General features: G+C 36.7%; 1 protein-coding gene across 3 annotated transcripts in view; it reads right to left on the reverse strand.

The window, feature by feature from the left end:
* LRBA (LPS responsive beige-like anchor protein) overlaps window positions 1-19,397 on the reverse strand; it is a 367,079-nt gene that overhangs the window by 284,162 nt on the left and 63,520 nt on the right. For all 3 annotated transcript variants that reach the window (XM_042870631.1, XM_042870632.1, XM_042870630.1), the window contains exons 22-29: window positions 14,089-15,081; window positions 12,876-13,051; window positions 12,135-12,288; window positions 11,567-11,747; window positions 10,195-10,322; window positions 9,730-9,837; window positions 8,669-8,840; window positions 7,585-8,029 (exon numbers count right to left, since the gene is read on the reverse strand). In XM_042870631.1, coding sequence (XP_042726565.1) covers window positions 7,585-8,029; window positions 8,669-8,840; window positions 9,730-9,837; window positions 10,195-10,322; window positions 11,567-11,747; window positions 12,135-12,288; window positions 12,876-13,051; window positions 14,089-15,081 — 2,357 coding nt within the window. The remainder of the gene's footprint in view (window positions 1-7,584; window positions 8,030-8,668; window positions 8,841-9,729; window positions 9,838-10,194; window positions 10,323-11,566; window positions 11,748-12,134; window positions 12,289-12,875; window positions 13,052-14,088; window positions 15,082-19,397) is intronic.

Genomic DNA, 19,397 nt, shown 5'->3' on the forward strand with positions numbered 1-19,397 from the left:
TGCATGCAATGCAGAACGGCAGAACATCTTACTAGATGTTTCAAATTCTGGTGCCACCTGTAGACATCAATTATGCATAAATAGGTTGTGTCTAAGATACAATTCACATAACTTTAAATTGGAAGACATAGAATTACCTTCTACAGTCTCTTCTGCAGTTACAAAGTCTTATGTTTCCAGCTTAAAAGTCTATCATAATTCTCTTGAAGCTTGAAATCAGGAAGGCTGTGCCCTCTGACTATCTATGAGCACTACAGATCCTATTCCACGATTCCACTTTGATCCCCAAGAACTAGGAAGCAGCTAATATTTCAAGACTTAAAGGGTAACTCAGATGCACATCTTAAAAATACCAGATACACATAACTGGGCGTAACTTCAGATATTAGAAACCTCCTCATTTTGGATGAAAATACAGAAATAAACATGTTCTCCCACACGTAACAGTCTGTGCAAACATGAAAGAAATCCTATTTCATTTTTTGAGCTGTTTCTAGCATAACACCACATATGATCATTCCATGCTGTAAGCTTCTACTGACCTTCAGCATGCTTTAGCGTAGCTGCACTGAGGGAGCACCTTCAACAAGTTACAAGATTCTCTATAGCTACCCAAGGAGAAGTGCATTCAAGCAAAGAAATTAGAGAGATTTTTTCTCTGAGCTGTGACAGCAGTGAGTACAGCAGACCCTTCTGACTTTTAAGATATTTTGCATACCTTCTCACTTCCAAATCTGTAGAGATTTGGATGTGCACATTAAGCTACCACTCTCATTCATTCAGCAACTTCCCATCATTAACATAAAAAGGAATTATAATCCAACACTTGCACTGTAATTTTCAGTACATAGCAATGGCATTCACTTTAAGGAACATACTTAGCACTAGGCATATAGCACCAATACACAGCTACAAGGAAGAGATGTTGACAGACTTACAAGTAGTAATTACCTAACTTCTTCCCTTTCACTTTGATCCAATGAACAAAAATGAATAATCACACACTTCAGACTGTGAAATACAGAAGAACCTATGCAGTACAAATTAGTGTGCACATACCTATTGCAGACACAGTTCCTACATGCTCTGTGCAAGAAATACTCCCAGTAAAAGTCTTCTAAGAAACTGATCGTTTTTCACACCTGGTAAGCATTTTTTTTTCCTAAGCTTTTAGATCGAGAAAAAAACTGTTTCATGAATTTCACCATAATTTCTCTGTTTAGAGACTATTTTAGATCTTGGTCCCCTGTTTCAAACTTGCTAAAAGGTCCAGAGACTGCTAATGACGCACCATGACCAAAGACTTCTGCTGTGCTTCATAAACATTGAAAAAAATGAAGGACAACTGTTCAGTGGATGGAGAAATAGCTGATTCACATTAAGAAATCTAAACCTTGGAAGAAAACAGAAGCATAGATGAATTCACCATAAAGCTGTTTTCACCTCTAACTTCCAGTTCTGAATGGAACTTATTTTAGACAGTGACCTTAAAAGGTCAACTGAAGTAATTCAAACAAAATAAACAGCATCTTTGGTGAGGAAAGAAATCTGAAGCTCACAGCCAGAAGCGTCAGATATTGGCCAAAAGTACAATATAAAGACATCTCAAAACCCCAAATGTACTTTTGCTCTTTGCCTTATGGTCAGTCACCATAACTACTTTATTCAAAAAGCTTCAAGTATTGCAAGAACAATCAACTGAAGCATCAAAATATTTTCATTATTTCATAGATGAGCATGACTGCAATATTTGTAATGTAATCATAGTATTGTAGAATGTTTACTTCTACGCACATTTTCCCATTCCATCTCCACTGGAAAAGCACATTTTTGAAAAACACATGAATAACTTAGCATATATTCAAAGCATAAAGGTTGGCCGTTTTCTTTTATTCAAATCATTAAATTCTCTCATTTTTACTTGTTTGCACAGGAATGCGGTACTTTCTCTGAATATTAAGGTAGAGATGTAATGGTTAAAAAGAATCACTATTGTTTTTACAAGATTAATTAAATGCTAATAGAAGTAAAATCAATGTTACTATTAGAAAAAATGCATGGGAATGGACATAACTAAATGTACAAAAACAATATATCTATAAATGTACATTAATTTCATCAGAATAGCAACCAACATTCAGCAACCTCACACGTGGCTAGAGACGTGTTACATCGAAGAAAACCATCAACACATTTCAGTCCTTAATATCTGAAGTACCACAGCATTTCAGTTAATTATTATTTCTGGTTGCATTTGTAAATTATAACATCTATTGTCATAATATTCTGATACAGAAGAAATAAACTAGAAAAATACGTAATATTCTTAACACATACCAAGCAGATCTCCAGCACTATTTTGAAAACAATAGTCCAATTGCCTCTTTCACTTAACTATATGTTTTCCTTTATAATTTGAAATCAAATTTTTTAAGGCTTGAAGGAGGAGTTTACAGCAAGTGAACTGATAAACGTAGGTCAGGCATAGTGAGAATTAGCCACCATAAATACATCTTAGCCAGAAGGTCAGTGTGTTATTAGTCCCAATTATGCTGAAGTGTAAGAAGCCTTCGTGTTGCAGACAATTTTTCACTGCTGAATGAGCACAGACCACTGAGCTGAACGCTGACTTCTATCACAGACAAAGGCTTGCACAATAATGATCCATTCTGCCAAATTCTATAAGGATTTACTTACTGAAAGCTTTCTTGTTTTCAAGATCACAGATTCCTTTGTTTCAACAAAGAAGTACGAAATGTATACAAATACATCATAAATTTTGAGCACATTTTTCCAAATTATTTATTCTTCACAAGTTGGCAAGTCTGCAATTGATTTTAAAAGTATTTTAAGTAACAGATTTACCTTGGGCATGAGACAAACATTCCTAATACAACATGGGCCAGCCCAAACTGATGATCTCACTATAATTTAAAAATAGTTACATGAGCTCTAATTTCTCTTGACATACAGGAATTTATATGAATATAAATCTCAGCATTCAAGTGTTTAGCACTGAGCAGCAAAATAGGTGACGGTATGCCTGTTTCCCTAAGGGATAATGGTTTCAATTCAGAAAGAAGTTAGTCTTGTTCCAAGCTATCAGAATGATGACCACTCACGAGCTCCTGTGCAACGAGCAAAGACCAATAAAGAGGATCAGAAACTTATTTTTACCTCTACTCTGTAAGTCAGGAAAGCAGCCTGCCATGTCAGCATCATTCCACGGGCTCTGCTGTCTGCAGATAATACCCATTCTCTTATGTCCCTTTAAATACCCAAGTAGAAAGAAAGAATAAGAGACTCTCTCAGAGCCATAAGAGATCAGAGAACAGGCAGCAGAAAGACAAGAAGATAGAAAGAATCAGCTTTAAATCAACTTGGCAGGGAGACAACTTCAAATGACTTGACTCTTCCAACTAACACAAAATGCAGATTTTCGGGGCACCAAAACTTCTCATCAGTGCACGGACCAAAAACTTCAGAAATTCAACATTCTCATATTCTGTCCTTATCTGTGACTAGGGGACTTAATCTTGTAAATGAGAATTTCACTCTTTTTACACTTCAAGCCTAAATCAATGAAGCCTAAAATGTATTGATTCATATAAAAATCAACTTGATATCTAATACAAAATACAAGATTGTGATTTGAAAGTCTCTGTTCTTCAAAACCCTTTATACCAGCTTCCAATAATAACACGAGAGTAAATGCAAGGTGAGACCAAGTTATTATTTTGCACTGCATAGTAAAAACATTCAACTGAAATTTCTGCTTCTCTTTTTCTTTCCTTTCCTTTCCTTTTTTTTTTTTTTTTTAAAAACCTGAACTTCTTTACTTTCCAATTTATTTAAATTTCTTTGCATTAGCCTCCTGTCCTTTTCTACAGGATTACTACTAAGTAAGAAAACCGTTGTTTCAGGACTCACTGAAATTGGAACATTCATTTAGTCCCCGTGGATGCTGGTAAAAGCCAATGCAAGTCTTGAACTTTATCATGATAAACCCTTGGCACCCACTAATCACAAGATTGTATCTTCACATAAGATAAGGGGAAGATTTTTGGCATGGGAATGAACACGTTCACCTAGCTGTTTGCGAAGGCTCAGAACCTGGCAGCCTTTCAGTAAGGTTTCACTCACATAGCTGTTACTGTATACTCTCCAGCTATGGCTGGGAAGTTGATAATCCTTGAGATATGAGGAGAGTTTTGATTTCTGACACAGCATTCCTGAGATAAATGCAGGATCAGAGAGATACTTCGAAATTCCCAGAGACACCCCAGCACTAAACTGCTACGTGAGAACAACTTTTAACAAAGTGGGGTTTTTTTTGTTTTTAGGAAAGTTAAATATTAACTTTCAGAGCTTGTTCGCTATCAGACAACACATTATATTTAAACCAGACGCAGAAAGAGAGCATCCCAATGCCTGTTTTTCCAAACTCACTTGATGTACTCTTTGCATTTTTGTGTAGCCCAGAGATGAAAGCTCTGTTACAGTTTGCCATACAAGGTTTTTCTTTCCCTGGTACAACTCCTTCCAACGACTGCCACTACATATGATGTCACTGTATTTTAAGTGATCGTATTATCTAAAGATACAACCACTTTCAAGTAGTCATGAAACTTTCCCCCACGCATCATTTTAAACATACATGTTTCATATATACAGTTACTGTATCTTCTTGATTAGCAGATTTACTACTAGTTAGAAACAAACCTCATCAGAAATAATCATTTAATCAGAGATGCAAGATTGTGCGTGTCCCTTCCAGATTACAACTGACTAAGGATAAAAATTCTCCACCATTAAGTACACTTTTGTCTGTCTGACATACCCATGAAGAAAAAAGCCACGATAAAAATGCATCCAAGAAACACAGAACAGCTGGCTTAATGAGGTCACATGCAACTACTGATGGACCAAATATTTTATCCTCGCTCACAACCTCATTTATTTAGCTCTTCCCATCAAACACAAAAAGTCACAGGAAAGTAAAACCCTCATGATGGCATGGAGTAGCCAAGGTAGCTGCATGAACCCCCACAGAACTGCCTGCCCTCTGCTCCTCCATTAATAAGCATGCTGCTGCTTTACTGCTTCCATCTACGCACAATATCACAAAAACCCTTCCACATGCCCGTATACATTTTCTTGCTGAACTGCTTTACTTTCAGTGACAAAATAATTATGTCTCAAGGTCAAGTCATTTCAGAGTGGCAGTAAGAAATGACTGGCAATATGGAGAACAAAAAAGAAGAGTCCATCTGGGACTGTGCGTCACTGGAAAGATGAAAAGGCAAAAAAGCATGTAGTTCTTCACCAAATATACCACTTTTTGTGGTTCAAACCTCTACCGTTCAACAATGAACCGTAAGAATTTCCTGAAGACAAACAGCAGTCACAGCTCTGAAGTTGTACATTATGTTACATCAACTGTCCACTTACTCTAAAGAGCAACGATGGGTATTTATAGGGAAGTGCCACAAGGAGCAGAAACAGAGGGGCATGACAGGTTATTATTCAGTGTCTCTGTTCTCCTACTTTTAAGACTATCTTCACCTTCTTTTTGCTCCCCAAACATTTTCTCCTGTTCAGCATTTAAGCAGAACTGTAATATTTGAGAGAAGAGCAAAGGAGCCAAGTGCTAGCACACACCATCTGTAATCTAGCCAGAGAACAAGCACTATTCCTTCTTCCATTAGCAATATGAGGATCTGAACTGAGAAAAATGTTGATACAGCTGCATTCACACCACTGGCAAAGTTGCACTTCTTTTTTGGGTCATCAATAGTTTGATTAAGACTGTTACAGACTGCAGAGATACTAGAGCCAAAGGATATCCATAAATAAGTAAATAATACCTTGCTAACCAGGGATCTCTCACATGAGATCCACTGTCAGTTTTCTGTATATGACTAAGGCTTTTCTAGAGGCAGGCGTGCAAATATATGAAGGATTCTTTATTTTGTCCTTAGTTTTATTCACTGTCTTTGAGGAAAAAAAAAAAAGCAGGAAGAATAGTAAAAGTCAATGTGGCCTAATATATTTTGGAAAAGATGAAGAGCTAATGAGACTGAGATTTAGGGAATACCAAAATTATCATCAGCAAAAAGAGATTTCAAAAAGAAAAGGAAAAAAAGGAGGGAGGGGGGTAAGGGGAAGCATTTTAAACTCACTGTGAGTATTAGGAATCTAAAACAAAATGGAAAAAATGGGTTCTAGCTATTATAATAACAAAGCAAATCTAACAATTTAGGAATACATCTCGTGAATGAAGCCCAAAAGATTGAAAATAGGACTTGAGCACCACATGGCAATACAAACATGTATTTTCACAAACAAATATAGAAGTAGTCTAGAGGTGGAAGGACACCCAGTTGATTTCTCCATTGTCTCCACTAACCATTTGTTAACTAGCCAGCATTCTTTTGGTCCACAGCGAGAGAAACTACATACATAGCCCTATTACCAATACACATGCTAATCTACGCAAGTGATTTTCTTTATCATCCATTGTACTTCCAGGGTCCTTTAAAACTAATAAAAAGCACGTTATGTAACATAACTCATTAGACTGTGAGCCAGTTCCTCATTTAGGACATGTACAACGTATGGTTCCTCTTCTTCGTGCTGGGACAAACTTATTCAGGAAGACAGTGATCTCTGTCTCTTTAAGTGGTTCATGGCAATACTAAACCTCAGTTACTAACCTCAGTTATCCTAACATATCACAAATCTGTATCCATCTTACCTTGCAGGTATTTCACCTGTTCTATTTCACATTGTTACCATCAGTACAAAAAGAGAGAAAACTAATGCAGAGCCTGCACTGCCTGCAGAGTCATTTCCATATACAGAAGATTTTTTTTTTTTTTTTTTTTTAATTTAAGTACTCTCTTGAAAAAGCCCCAGTCTTTCTGCAGGATTTCTTAAAACTATTTGCTTGAAAAAAGGCACATTTGGCAAATACAATTGAGATACAGAAACAGTTCAGAAGTGTTCAGAACACAGTGATCATAAGGGAAAATGACGGGGAGACAAAGACAATTGCAAAGAAAGTAACAACAGGTATCCACAGCAGAGGATAAAGAAGGTGGCATAAAAAATCTGAAAGTGCTGCATTTAGGAAAACAGGCAAGATTAAACAACAGCTTTCACGCACAAAATCTTTTCTTTTACTCTTGCAATCATTTGTAGGCCATCTCTTGGCATGCTTTCAGTACTGCTTCTGAACTGTAAACGTGCATGGGCACAGAAGAGTCCACTTTTGAAAAGAAATGATGTCTGAGGCATTCAGGTTTTACTTCACCACCAATCATTCTCCATTTCCATAGTATTTTGTAGCATAACATAACATCCCATGAATTGCAGAGTATACTCCAGTACCTTTATGATGAGCCTATGAGATGTCAGTGAATTTTGTTCACAAGCTCTACTTATAAACCTAAGCACCCTAATTATATTAAGTACTAGACAAGACTGTACATGAGATTTGGTCACACGAAGCACCAACTTTATGTTCTTTACAGTCAGCTTAAGCAACCTGAAATAGATCAAAAAATTTAGAAGTTACATTACCTGTCAAAAGAATGGAACTGTACGGGCTGCTCAGCAGCTCCATCACCAAGAACTCCAAGAAAGACAGGTGGCAGAAGAGCAGGATCAACTGCAGTCCCATCAGCTGGTGTGCTTACTAAGCTTCTCAGAATGTCCTTTACATTAACATTTTTTGCAGCTGGCACAGAAGCTGAAGGCTTACTGTCCTCTGGTCCAGTCTCACCTCTGTCCTCCTGAGACTTATTTACTTCTAAGGACAGGGTGCAAAGTACTTCACTGACAGCATCTGGACCTGCACTGACACTCAGAGCTTCTGCCTCAGCAACACCACCCGAACTGTTTGTTTGCTCTGAAGCTGGTTCCTCCCCAAGACGAGAGTCCCTTCTTTGTACAGATGCTGTACACTCTGAATCTTCAGCAGAAGCCGAAGTTAAAGCACCAAGAGCAGCAGATGGATGTTCCATATCTGTTCAAAGCCAAGTCAGAAAACAAATTTTAAGTTCATTAGTAACACAACTGTATTCACCACACTGCTCCAAGAAAGTAACACTGACAGGAGACAAAGAAAGTAACATAATATTTCCCCTTACCTGCTTACAGATTTATTATTTTAAGTATTTAATATGAAACTTAGAACAGAAAAAAATCTGCTAATTCGTAAGAAGCCTGAAAAGACCTACCATCCAAAATTGCAGTGACAAAGAAACAGAAAACATAGACTTAACACTGAAAGAATGAAAACAAACTGAGTGCTCTGAAGAAGAGTAGAAAGAGAAAGAAAAATACAGTCTTACAGCAAAAACGATAAGCTGGCAGTCTCTGCTAACGCATACTGAACTGTAAGCAAAATCATAATGTTTCTGCAACAAGCATTCATGAATACTTACCTACATCAGTGAGACTGAACTACATGACAACATTAATCTACAGATCAGGTTGTTCTCAGATCAGAAAGATTCATACAAATACTGAGACAAATCCAACAGTTACATGTTGTTTATCTAAGGGCTTACAATGTACTCATTTCGGTATGACCTCAAGTGGACTTCTAAAGAATTTTCAAATGCATAAGTTATTTTATTTAGCCAAATAATTAACAGTTCACCTGCAGCAGAAGTTCCATTATTTTCATTCCCTGATTCCTTCAATGACTGACTGTGGGTTGGTGGTCTTCTTTCATTCTGGGGTTCCAGAATATCTCTGTATTTTGAAACCATGAGTACAGAAATAAAATATACAACTGCCAAAGCCAAGAACTGAGCCTGTTTACTATCCTCCTGTAGAAAAGAACACACACACAGATTTTCCATTACAATTCCAGTAGCATGCTTATTTTTCTCTAAAGTATGCCCAGCGCTACCATAAACAAACTGAATGTAAGCTGATATGTCAAAGAAAGAACAATATTCTATACTCACAATCTAGCTCACCTATAAAGCAATTGTATTCAAGTGGCACTAATCCCTTCGTTTTTCTTATATAAATGACAGCATTGAGTAAGGTTGTATGTTTTGACTACATGTCTAAAATTAGTGCAGAGACTAAGTTCTCTTTATTTACAGGCATTTGCTTTACTATGTTTCCCCTGATTTACCAAGACACCAACTTGGATGTACTACCAGGCACGTGGACTCAACAAAACTGAAAAAAGCATTTACAAATTATTGTATAAAAATGAAGGAAATAGAAGTCCAGAACCCAAGTCATCATTTGTTTCATCCTCAGACTGTCTGCATGGCTGTACTGTGGTATGTTTAATTCAGACAAAAAATGCAAATATTTATTTATTTATATAACTTTCTGAAGAGATTTTATAAAAAAACTGAAAAAGCATTTTATTGTGATTTATGTCAAGTGCCTCCTCAGAGCACTCAAGAACTACCAGTGAAAGAAATGAAAAAACCTATATGGCCGCTTCCGAACAGCCAATGACACAGCCTGAGATTATCGCTTCAGCCTTTGGTTAAAACAAATCCACCAAAAGAAAAACAGTTTTGTACACAGTTTTGCAACACAGCCCACAGAGTTTGTGCTTTCTGTGTTACTGTGAGCAGTACTCAGTTTTTGAATAATTATTTTATATCAACTGTCACACAGAGAGTGTTCAGGCAAAGAGGTAAACACAGAAGCCTAGCTACAAAGGAAACAACATGACTGGTAACTCACTATATCTCTGAACACTACTGCTCGAAGTCTATTAATATCCATGTCCTGCAGAAGTCTGTCAAGGTCTCGTATTGGAGAAATTCCACCAGTCACAATGTCCACTGGACTCTGTACAAAAAAGATCCTGTTTTTAAAAGCATTTTACTAAGAATCACAAAATGCATACCCTTTCCCTCTGTACATAATACTATCATAAGTAGGAACGCCAAGGTCAGATACTAATTTCGGATTTAAAGGAAAGTCTTCTGACAAGGCAAATTCTTCTGACACAATTATTTCACTGTGGGAGTTTAAGTATGTAAACGTTCAATCTGCACCTTGGAAAAATCGCTTTAGCACTTCCAGTGTTCATGCTCTTCAGATCAATTCAAGTATCAGCAGGGAGGTTGTGAATTTCAAAAACCACCCCACTGCACAGAGTAATAATTACTGACTTTGTTTTCCCCAGTGAGTTCTCATACTTGCCTTCGCTGCAGACTTGCCTGCTCCTATAAACCCCTGCACTGTTTTTTGGCTCTTTGCGAGGTCTCCAATTGGCTTCAACTGTGCATGTTGCTGACACTCCAAGCAATTTCTTACTGCTATGGCACACACTTAAAGGAAAAAAACAAGTTAAGAATTACCCTGGGAAATAGTATTGTCCATATCCCTTACAGAGATGTATAATACATTTCAGTTTATTAAAGTTTAAGCACACCAATAAAAGAAAATATTTTGTTTCCATAAATTTTAAATAATTGCAAAATACTGCTCAAAATACTTTAATGATTAATACCAAACTATTAGAAGAAATAAGTTATAATTCTAAATTATTAAGTTAGCATTATTACATCCTTTTTTCACTTCTCATTGAACTGTTACCATGCATTCTATCTCGGGGAAGGTGAAGTAGCTTTATTTCATACACTGGCAAGGAAGATAGAGAAGGTACACTAGATAAACAAATGAGAAAAGCTGCTTCACAATGCTCTGGGACTAAATACTCTTACATCACATGATACAAACTTCTTTTTTGTTTTTAGCTTCACAGTTGTACCTGTTTTATCTTCTAATATGATTTTCAAAGGAAAAAAGAACTACCCCACCTCTATACCTGTTTGCATCCCATAAATCTTGTTCTACCTGCACAAAGATTTAATTGCCTAGAAAGGGAGAGGAAGGCCAGTTACTGTTGATGCTCTCAGCTGCTCTGGCTCTCATGCAAATTAAATTTATCATTGCAATGAAATCTTACAGCATGCAACTGGCATGAATGCTGTCCTCCTATATTAACCATTTGGATGCATAATGATTCTTATTATAATTTTTTAGAAATGATCACTTTGATCCAATTTGAATTGAACCTACTATAGACCAGGTTACGCCTGCTGATCAGTTTGATCCCTTCTGCAGTAAACATCTCTAGCTGGCATTTGTCCTTCATCTACTGACCACAATATTTACATCTCTTTTCTGAGGCAGGCGTATAAAGGTTCATAGATTTATACACAGTGCAAGATTTCTTTTTCTTAATGTTGTAGCATTCTCAGTCTTGACTGTCTAAGGAAAATGAACTATCGTGTTCACTCATGGATAAAATGAAGACATACATCCACAACCGTCAGGCTACCAAACTCACTTTACTCATTTGTTTTATTTAAACTTAAAAGAGGGGGAAAAAAAACACAATGCGTATGCATTGGAAAGTACAGTAACAGTGAAATAGTAAAAGATCCCAAGGCATGTTTGACTAAACCTAGTCATTTTAAAAAATTAAAACAAAAAATTCAAGCTACCAGTAACTGATTATTTAATGTAATCAAGCTTCTATATTTATTAAGTGGCTTTACTTGCTTACCCAGACGAAGACATTGTCGTAGAATTCCTCCAGATGACATATTTTTCTCAGACTCAATTTCAGTGAAACCAAGAGAGCTTGCAAAAATTAACACGTCTACAAGGTTAATTAATCTCTGGAGAAATGTTAAAGAAGCTTCTACCGAGAGTCCTTGAGTTGCCTCAATGTTCTCCAATTCATGCTACAGAGAGAAAAATTCAAAGCAACGTTAACTACTTCACAAAGATGATACTTTGTATAAATCAAATGAAGAAAAACCTATGCTGGAAGTCAATTCTAAGCCACAAAGCAGTAGTTAATAACTGTTCCAAGTATATGATTAATATTCATATTTAATTTTATTCGAGACCACTGTGGGATGATGCAGCGAAGTAATGACTTTTTATCTCTTCAAGCAAAAAGGGCAGGCACTCTGTTTATCTTAGAGAAAACGTGGAAGTAGCAAAAGGCAGGAAAGATGCTTGTGGAAGTACTCCCCTTTCTCAAAAGAACAGATATATTTAATACGCTATATAAAGGAAGGCATACTCCCCAAGAGAAATATTCGAATGAAAGTGAAATCACTTACAGTAGCAGATGTGGCAGCAGAAAGCAGTGGCAATATGCCACCACAAGCCATGATCATGTTGTCCACCACTTGAGAGATGAGGTGAATGGTATTGTGTACAAATACGACATTGTCACTGCTATTCACAAAGTCCATCACAGTTTTTGTAGAATGACTGTCCAAAACACAAAAGTGGATTTTGTGAAAATACTTTCAGAAAACAGCTTTTTTTTTTTTTAAACAGTATTTTAGTGAGCTTGTTTACAAAAGAATTCAACAGTCAGCGAAGGGCAGCAAATATCACCGTAAAATTTGGCTGACGTTCCTTACTCTAAACCTAAAACTACATTTCCTTTCAGTTCTTAAACCTCTCCAAATCACAGCCAGCTAATAACATCAAGATGTCTGATTAACATCGAGCATAAGTAAGTATTATAGGCTGGTCCGTGATTATCTGTTATAGCAGAAGGCACTGTATCAATGCAAATATTGAAGTCCCCTGGAGCTATTAACTAAATCCTAACATAAATCTTTAGAAAAACAAAATAGAAGACATAAATAAATACTACAGTATGAGTAAATACTACAACAAAAAATGCATGTTTGAATATAGACAATAAAATAGATTTTTGAGTGTGAGTAAACTACCACATGTGTAGCTTTCCAAGTCGGAGAGCAACTCTGATACAGTTTCAAGGCAATCTCAATATAATCATAATCAAGTCGCCAGTCTAGATCATCCAATGGAAAGCACAGGTTTACCTTCTCCACATCTGTATATCTGTTTCAATTGAAAAGAGCAAGTCTGTAAGCAAGCGCTGATGCATCAGAGACCACTTAAACTCAGGAATACGGAACACAGTTGATCTAGAGTCTCTTCTCTGCCCATCTGATGTAGGAGCTAGCTCTTGTCCTGAAGAATCTTGCTGCCTTGACATCTGAAAACACATTTTTTTTTTAACAAAAAAAAAAAAAAAATACCCACACTCGCAGCTATTGGTTTCCATGGAAAGGCATTCAATGTTTATATATTGCACAAGTTTTGACTTTGCGCATAGTTACAAATATAGCTAAAACTACTACACAAAATCTACTTACTGAATACAACAAGCCTACAAACTAATCTACAGCTGCACTACTACATCTGTTAGTCTACGCATACACAAGCAGCAACTCAACCTTACCACAGGAGGAGTATATGTTGTAGGGAATGTTTTTCCTCCTTTAAGGAAGAATGGTGCAGAATGAAGAGCATCCATTAACAGGTACCTCTGCAGAAGGGAAGTACTCAGATGCATGACTATTTAACCATGAAAAGCTGAGACAAACTAAAAACTAGAGCGTTGGAGCACAGCAGTAGACAACAGAAGCCCAGTTTTAAATTATACTTGCACAAAAACATAAGCTGACACAACGGAGGGTTACCTCCGTAAAATTTTAGTTTCAAAAATATTTAGCGCACCTGCAGAGAACCAAGAGTAAAGTGTATTTTAACAAGTTCCATGAGGATGCCATTGAAATTCAGTGGTATTTTTTCTGCACAAGGAACGTTAGCTACTCAATAATTCAATTGGTTACAATTACAAGCAAACAGATTGATAAGAGAATAAGGGAGCTGAGTGAAGAAACAGAAGAAACGCCAGATGAAATCGAATCAGAATGATTCTTTCAGTTCTTCGACATTAAGAATGGAAGTACTGACAAATGAAGGATATAACTAGCAAAGCACTCAGTCTCTGTCAGCATCAATAACTGGATATACAAAGAACAGACGCTTAGAAACTTCACAGCACACAAATTTGCAAGAATTATGGCTATTTTAATGGAAGTCTGAAAACGTTCTTTAGATAACTAGCAAAATACAGATACATTAAAACCCCCATAATGTGCATGGGCACCATTTCTTAAAAATGCTAGCAGTTAAGAATCTCCTTTTATTTTTAAGCTAAGCGTACAAAGAACAGACAGACCTTACCTCAGGTAGAGATCTGGGGGGTAGAGGTGCTTCGAGACGTGTATGGGCTTTCAGTTCCAGTCTTTCTGTATCAGATGCAACACTAGAAACATCAAGCCTGGCAATTCTTTTTTCAGAGCATCCTGCATGCTCTGGTACATGTGCATTGGTATCCTCAGCTGTTCTCTTTTCACTGTAAAGCACCTTTTCTTCCTCCAGCTTCTTCTCCCCTTCTGAATTCGGTTGAGTCACTACTTCAGCTGCAGAACTGACTGTTTCTGATAAAGCCAGCTCTTTGTTTTGCCCATCCACACCTCCAGTATCTTCAGATTTTAAAAGCACAGATTCAAGTTCCTGTTGTATCGCCTTTTCCTGCTTCGTCTCTCCATTTTCATTAGAGCTATGCTTTCTGCCTGTTTCTGCAAACTCTTCTGAAGGTAAAGGCATACCACTCTCCTCTTTCAAATCAACAAAGTCATCATCGTCTTCTACTTCCACTGCTGATCTTTCCATTCCTGGACTTTCTCCTTCCAAAGAAATTTCCATTACCAAAGAAGCTGCAGTAACAGCAGCTGTTTCCTCCACAAGCTCATGAACTCTGCTCTGAGAATCTTCAATTGCTTCAGCTATTCCACTACTAATTTCAGAAACACTGGGTTTTATTGCTTCAGGCTCTGGAGAAAGCTCTGAACAAGGCACTGCTTTTAGATCCTGCATAGTTTCCCTGTCCTCATCCTTGAAGTCGTTCCTTTGCTCAGAGACTGAAGGAGTTTGCTGCTCACCTTCTGACTCATTTTTTTCAGTACTGGACTCCATATCATCACAGGAGGGAGGAGCAGTAGCAGCTTCTTTTAATTCCAAACATTGCTTCTTTCCCACAATTTCAGCTCCTTGGCCAACTCCAGAAATTGTTCTAATTGGAGCTGAAGGACATGTTATACTCTCTTCACCTCCCTTCTCTTGGTATTCCCTGTACATTTGAGAAAGACTTTCTTTGTGCATTTCAAAGGTTACCTAGAAGAACAGAGTTGAAAGGACAAAAACACGTACATTAATAACCATTTCCTCTGAAAAAACTCAAAATCCTTATTCAAATCACTATTTTCTACTATAAATTTGTAGTGGATGCTACCCTCACAATTCTCAAAAATAACATGTCAAAAATGAATTTTATATTGCAAATAACTTCAACTAACAGGAAGTATTTTGTCACAGTTTGATGATTTTTTGTTATTGGTATCGTAACATCATGTAGTGCACCAGGAGTTAAAGAGTTAATGCTCCCATTCTGTGGATTGTTGACAGTTCCAGGTATTCCTATCTCACGAAGAGAATACATAAGCCAGAGGACTTGTCACTGTTCATCAAACATGTATTAATGTACTGTAGGAGCAGCATACTGTACCAGCGTGACTTTGAGCACTTCATTAGTTCAAGTTTATATAACAGTCTCTGACAACAGAACAGAGAAATCCTTTCTCAGTTTACAAAAAAAAAAAAAAAAGTCATTCCATATTGGTTCCAAATCTTATGTATAAACAAAAAAAGCATAAATGGCAACAAACAACTGAAAGCTCATCCCTCTATCACGATGAATCTAGGAAACATCTGATTGCAGTGTCCTGCTAAGCAGCTTCGGACATTTTTATTTGTCATTTTGTTGCTGTTATTTCAGAAATACTCGTTTCCAAAACCCCTCTCAACTACCCCAAAGCCCAAAGGCAACTTGAAGACCATGATGTTAACAAGCTCTTTTTTTCAACTTTTAACTATTTTTCAAAAACTTGACTAGGTAAATATGCTACTGTTGGTCAAATGCATTGCTTATGAATAGAAGTCCCGACAACTGGAAGTTACCTACAGTCAGCTTTCTCCTTTTCTCCATCTCCCTGTTGTTTCACTTATTTCCAAAATTACTAAAAAGCTTTATTTCAACAAGTCAAAAGGAGATATTTAACATACGAAGATACTGTTGGCATATACTTTTAACTGACTAACCAAAAATCATTCTGTGCTATCTCTTTTAGAAATTTCCTATTGAATGTTTTTCTGTTTGTTTTTTTTTTTTTTTCTGGTTTTCCTTTTTTATTTGTTTGTTTTTCATTTTGTTTTGTGATACATTATGTCCTAACTTGAAGTCAGATTGGTACCACAGATTAATCTTGCATATTAACACGTGAAACAAATGATAGGCTTTGTTTTTCCAACCAACTGAAAAGTATAAGCATGAATCCTAGCGACCACAAAGATTAAGAGGCAACCAGCTTTTGCAACATGCTCTTCTCTGCTCAGCTTGAGCCAAAAGGTAAAAATGTAATGTACAGGACAGGGATGCAGTATAATTTTGCAGTCAGTCTCATTTAAAAACAAGGAATAGGCAAGTGTTTGGATGCCATTACAGAGCAACCCCTTTAACATTCTGGAAACCAGATTGTGCTCTTCAGGACTGCTAATCACTAATACCAAAAGAATGTGGCAAGAAAGTCAATACAGACAAATGTTATCTTTACAGATGGGCAATGTAAACTTCTGGGCAAGTAAATCCAAGCATAATCTGATGAGAATCTATATTGATTCAGGAACAATGCAGGGAACTGCAAGGAAAGACACACTGAAAGAAAATCAGAAAGCATAGAACTGAGGAAGTACATCACACACATAAAAAAGTCACCTAAAAAAGAAACAATTTTCTCCTTCCACCACAAGCATCACAAAGGTTTCATGTCACTTAATAACAAAGAAATTTAACAATGTACTTTATGTAACTCACAAATCAAAATTGCAACAAAAAATTGACTACAAGATAGGACTTTTCCAACTTGCACATCATATCCGGGGTTTTCTTGGTAGTACAGAAATCATGAAATACAGCTTTGAAAAAACCCACTTTTCAACATGCCTGTCTGAACAGTTCCACTTACTATACAGTTTTTTAATTTCTTCTGACAGGAAACCAAGAAATAGTGGTAGCACAACAAAGCCACTGGATAATTCTTCTCCTACACTTTTGTTCCATGACACGGCATTTTGGAATTGCACAAGTTCAAAGCCAAACACCCACAAAGAAAATGAAAGTATTAACAAATGCAGTATGAATAGGATGCAAAATAAAACAGAATTTGAGATTATTAAATACAAGTAGACTTAGAAAACATATAAAAGCATTAAGCATTAGGATCTGCAAACCTGCAACCATTTACAAGAAAACAGTCAGCTTGGAGAACCTTAAATGTTCTTTAGTCATTATTTTATTTTCCTTAAGGCATTTGCAACTGTAAAGCTGATAATAGAAAATTAATTACTAGAAATTGTTCTAAATTGGTGAGCTAAAAGGCCAATCATTAATCTTCACCATCATTTGATGGGTAATCCATAGCTGTTTACAATGCTTGGAATGCAACTCTACGCACTACTAGCTAAAGACACTTGTGAGCTAATAACTGCAACATTTGCCTCCACCATTAATTTCAACTTAATTTGACATCCAACATTTACTAATTGGCAAGGAGAAAAATAAGCATACAGCAAGGAAAAAGGTTAAGATGACTGACATTTGCATTAAAGAACATAGGGAAAATATTTTAACTACATGTTAAAGTTCTGTCTTCCTTTCTACTATCAAGTGGGCAATTTTGGAGAGGAGAAGAAGCAAATGTCTGCCAGACAGGTCAGATAAACATATAGTACTGCCACTTCCCTACAGAGTCAGCTCAGCACCAAGCAAGTCCTGCGCTGTTGATGCCTTCAAATCCAGAAGGCATAACAAGCTTTTAATATCTTACACAAGCATTGTTTTGGTCTGTTTTTCCACTTCTCTATCAGAAACATTAACTGTTTAAATGTGAATCTGATCCCCAATGTGTGGCATCAAAGCCTAGTTTTTAATTCAGTGAATGAAAGAAAAAAATATAAAAGAGACTATATATAAAAGACTGTAAGACTGTGCAACCTACTGACCCTAAGGAATCCTTGGCTTACTTTAGACCATTTAATAGAAGACAGATAAGAAAAGCTAATTCAGATGTATAATGCAGGACACCAAACATAAGAAGTTTCTAGGCGTCATCCACGCTTCTATCAAAAAGTATTCATTCACATAAAAATAGGAAAGAAAAAAAAATAGTGAAAACTACGTTTCCATGTTGCAAACTATATTCCTACATTTTCACTTAAGTAGTAATACTTCTGCCTTTTTTCTACCCAGATTCTGAAACTATATAAATGCAAATAGTCTCTGGAATAAGAAATCATTTATTAGTCAGCATATTCATGGAAGATTTTGCTTATTTGGGAGAAGAAGTTGTAAATGAGCCATGGGCTATTTTCAAATCTAGTCAAGGTATATCTTTGCCTATCCCTATAGAATACTACTGTGCCTCAAACACACTTAATATCTAGTTATTAACAAAAACATATAATAGTTAAATTCAGTGTTCACCACTGTGCATGTCTTAACACTCTTCTTCCTGGCCATAGCTTTCCTATGTGTCTGTATGTTGTTGGAAGCCCCATCGCAGAAAATACAACTCAGATGAGAGGTGTTTTCTCTTTAGTGCCCACAGCCACAGATAACACAGATAGCAGCACATGGAGAAGATATGTCTCAAACTCTGCAGCAACTGCAAAGCAGGCCACTAACAGTTCTCAGACCTGCAGAACAAGATCACGTCTTCCCAAGTTCTTATACAAAGTGATAAAGATGAGAATCCATTTTCTCTTCAAGTCCACTCTGCTTGGGAACACTAATTCATACATGTTTGCCACTTCTTCACATCAGTTCTTTCCCCTGCATTTATGTTTCCCCATTTATTCTTCTAGAGATCTTTCGCATTTCTCAATCAGTAACAAATGTCTATTATACTCTCTCTTTAAGAGCTTCTGCGCAGCTCCATCTACTCAGCTAATCCATTCTTTCCAGCTTCATTAAGTCTAAGTCAACCATACTCATTTTATTCCCAATTCAGTACCTTCTTCCAGTTCAATTCAGTCACATTTTAGTATCCTGCATTTAATTATGACATTCCATTCAAACTAAGTGAACAATGAGATCGATGAGCTTCCCAATAATCATACATGCTGCATGTGTAAGAGCCCATCAGTGGTTCACGATCCTTCCTTCCAGCTATTCTGCCTGCTGAAAAACAAAATTACTTTCTTCTCTGAAGTACTGATCAGAAAAAGCCTTCTTACATTCCTTTTACAAAACCAAGCTCAAGGAGAGAAGGTTTACATTGAATGTCAGGGGGAAGGTCTTCCCAGGGAGAGCAGTGAGAAGTTGGAACAGTCTGCCCAGAGAGGCTGTGGATGCTCTGGATCTGGATGCATTGAAG

The sequence above is a fragment of the Lagopus leucura genome, unplaced genomic scaffold, assembly GCF_019238085.1.
Source record: "Lagopus leucura isolate 7727_CA_CO unplaced genomic scaffold, USGS_WTPT01 Super-Scaffold_100004, whole genome shotgun sequence".
NCBI classification, from domain to species: Eukaryota; Metazoa; Chordata; class Aves; order Galliformes; family Phasianidae; genus Lagopus; species Lagopus leucura.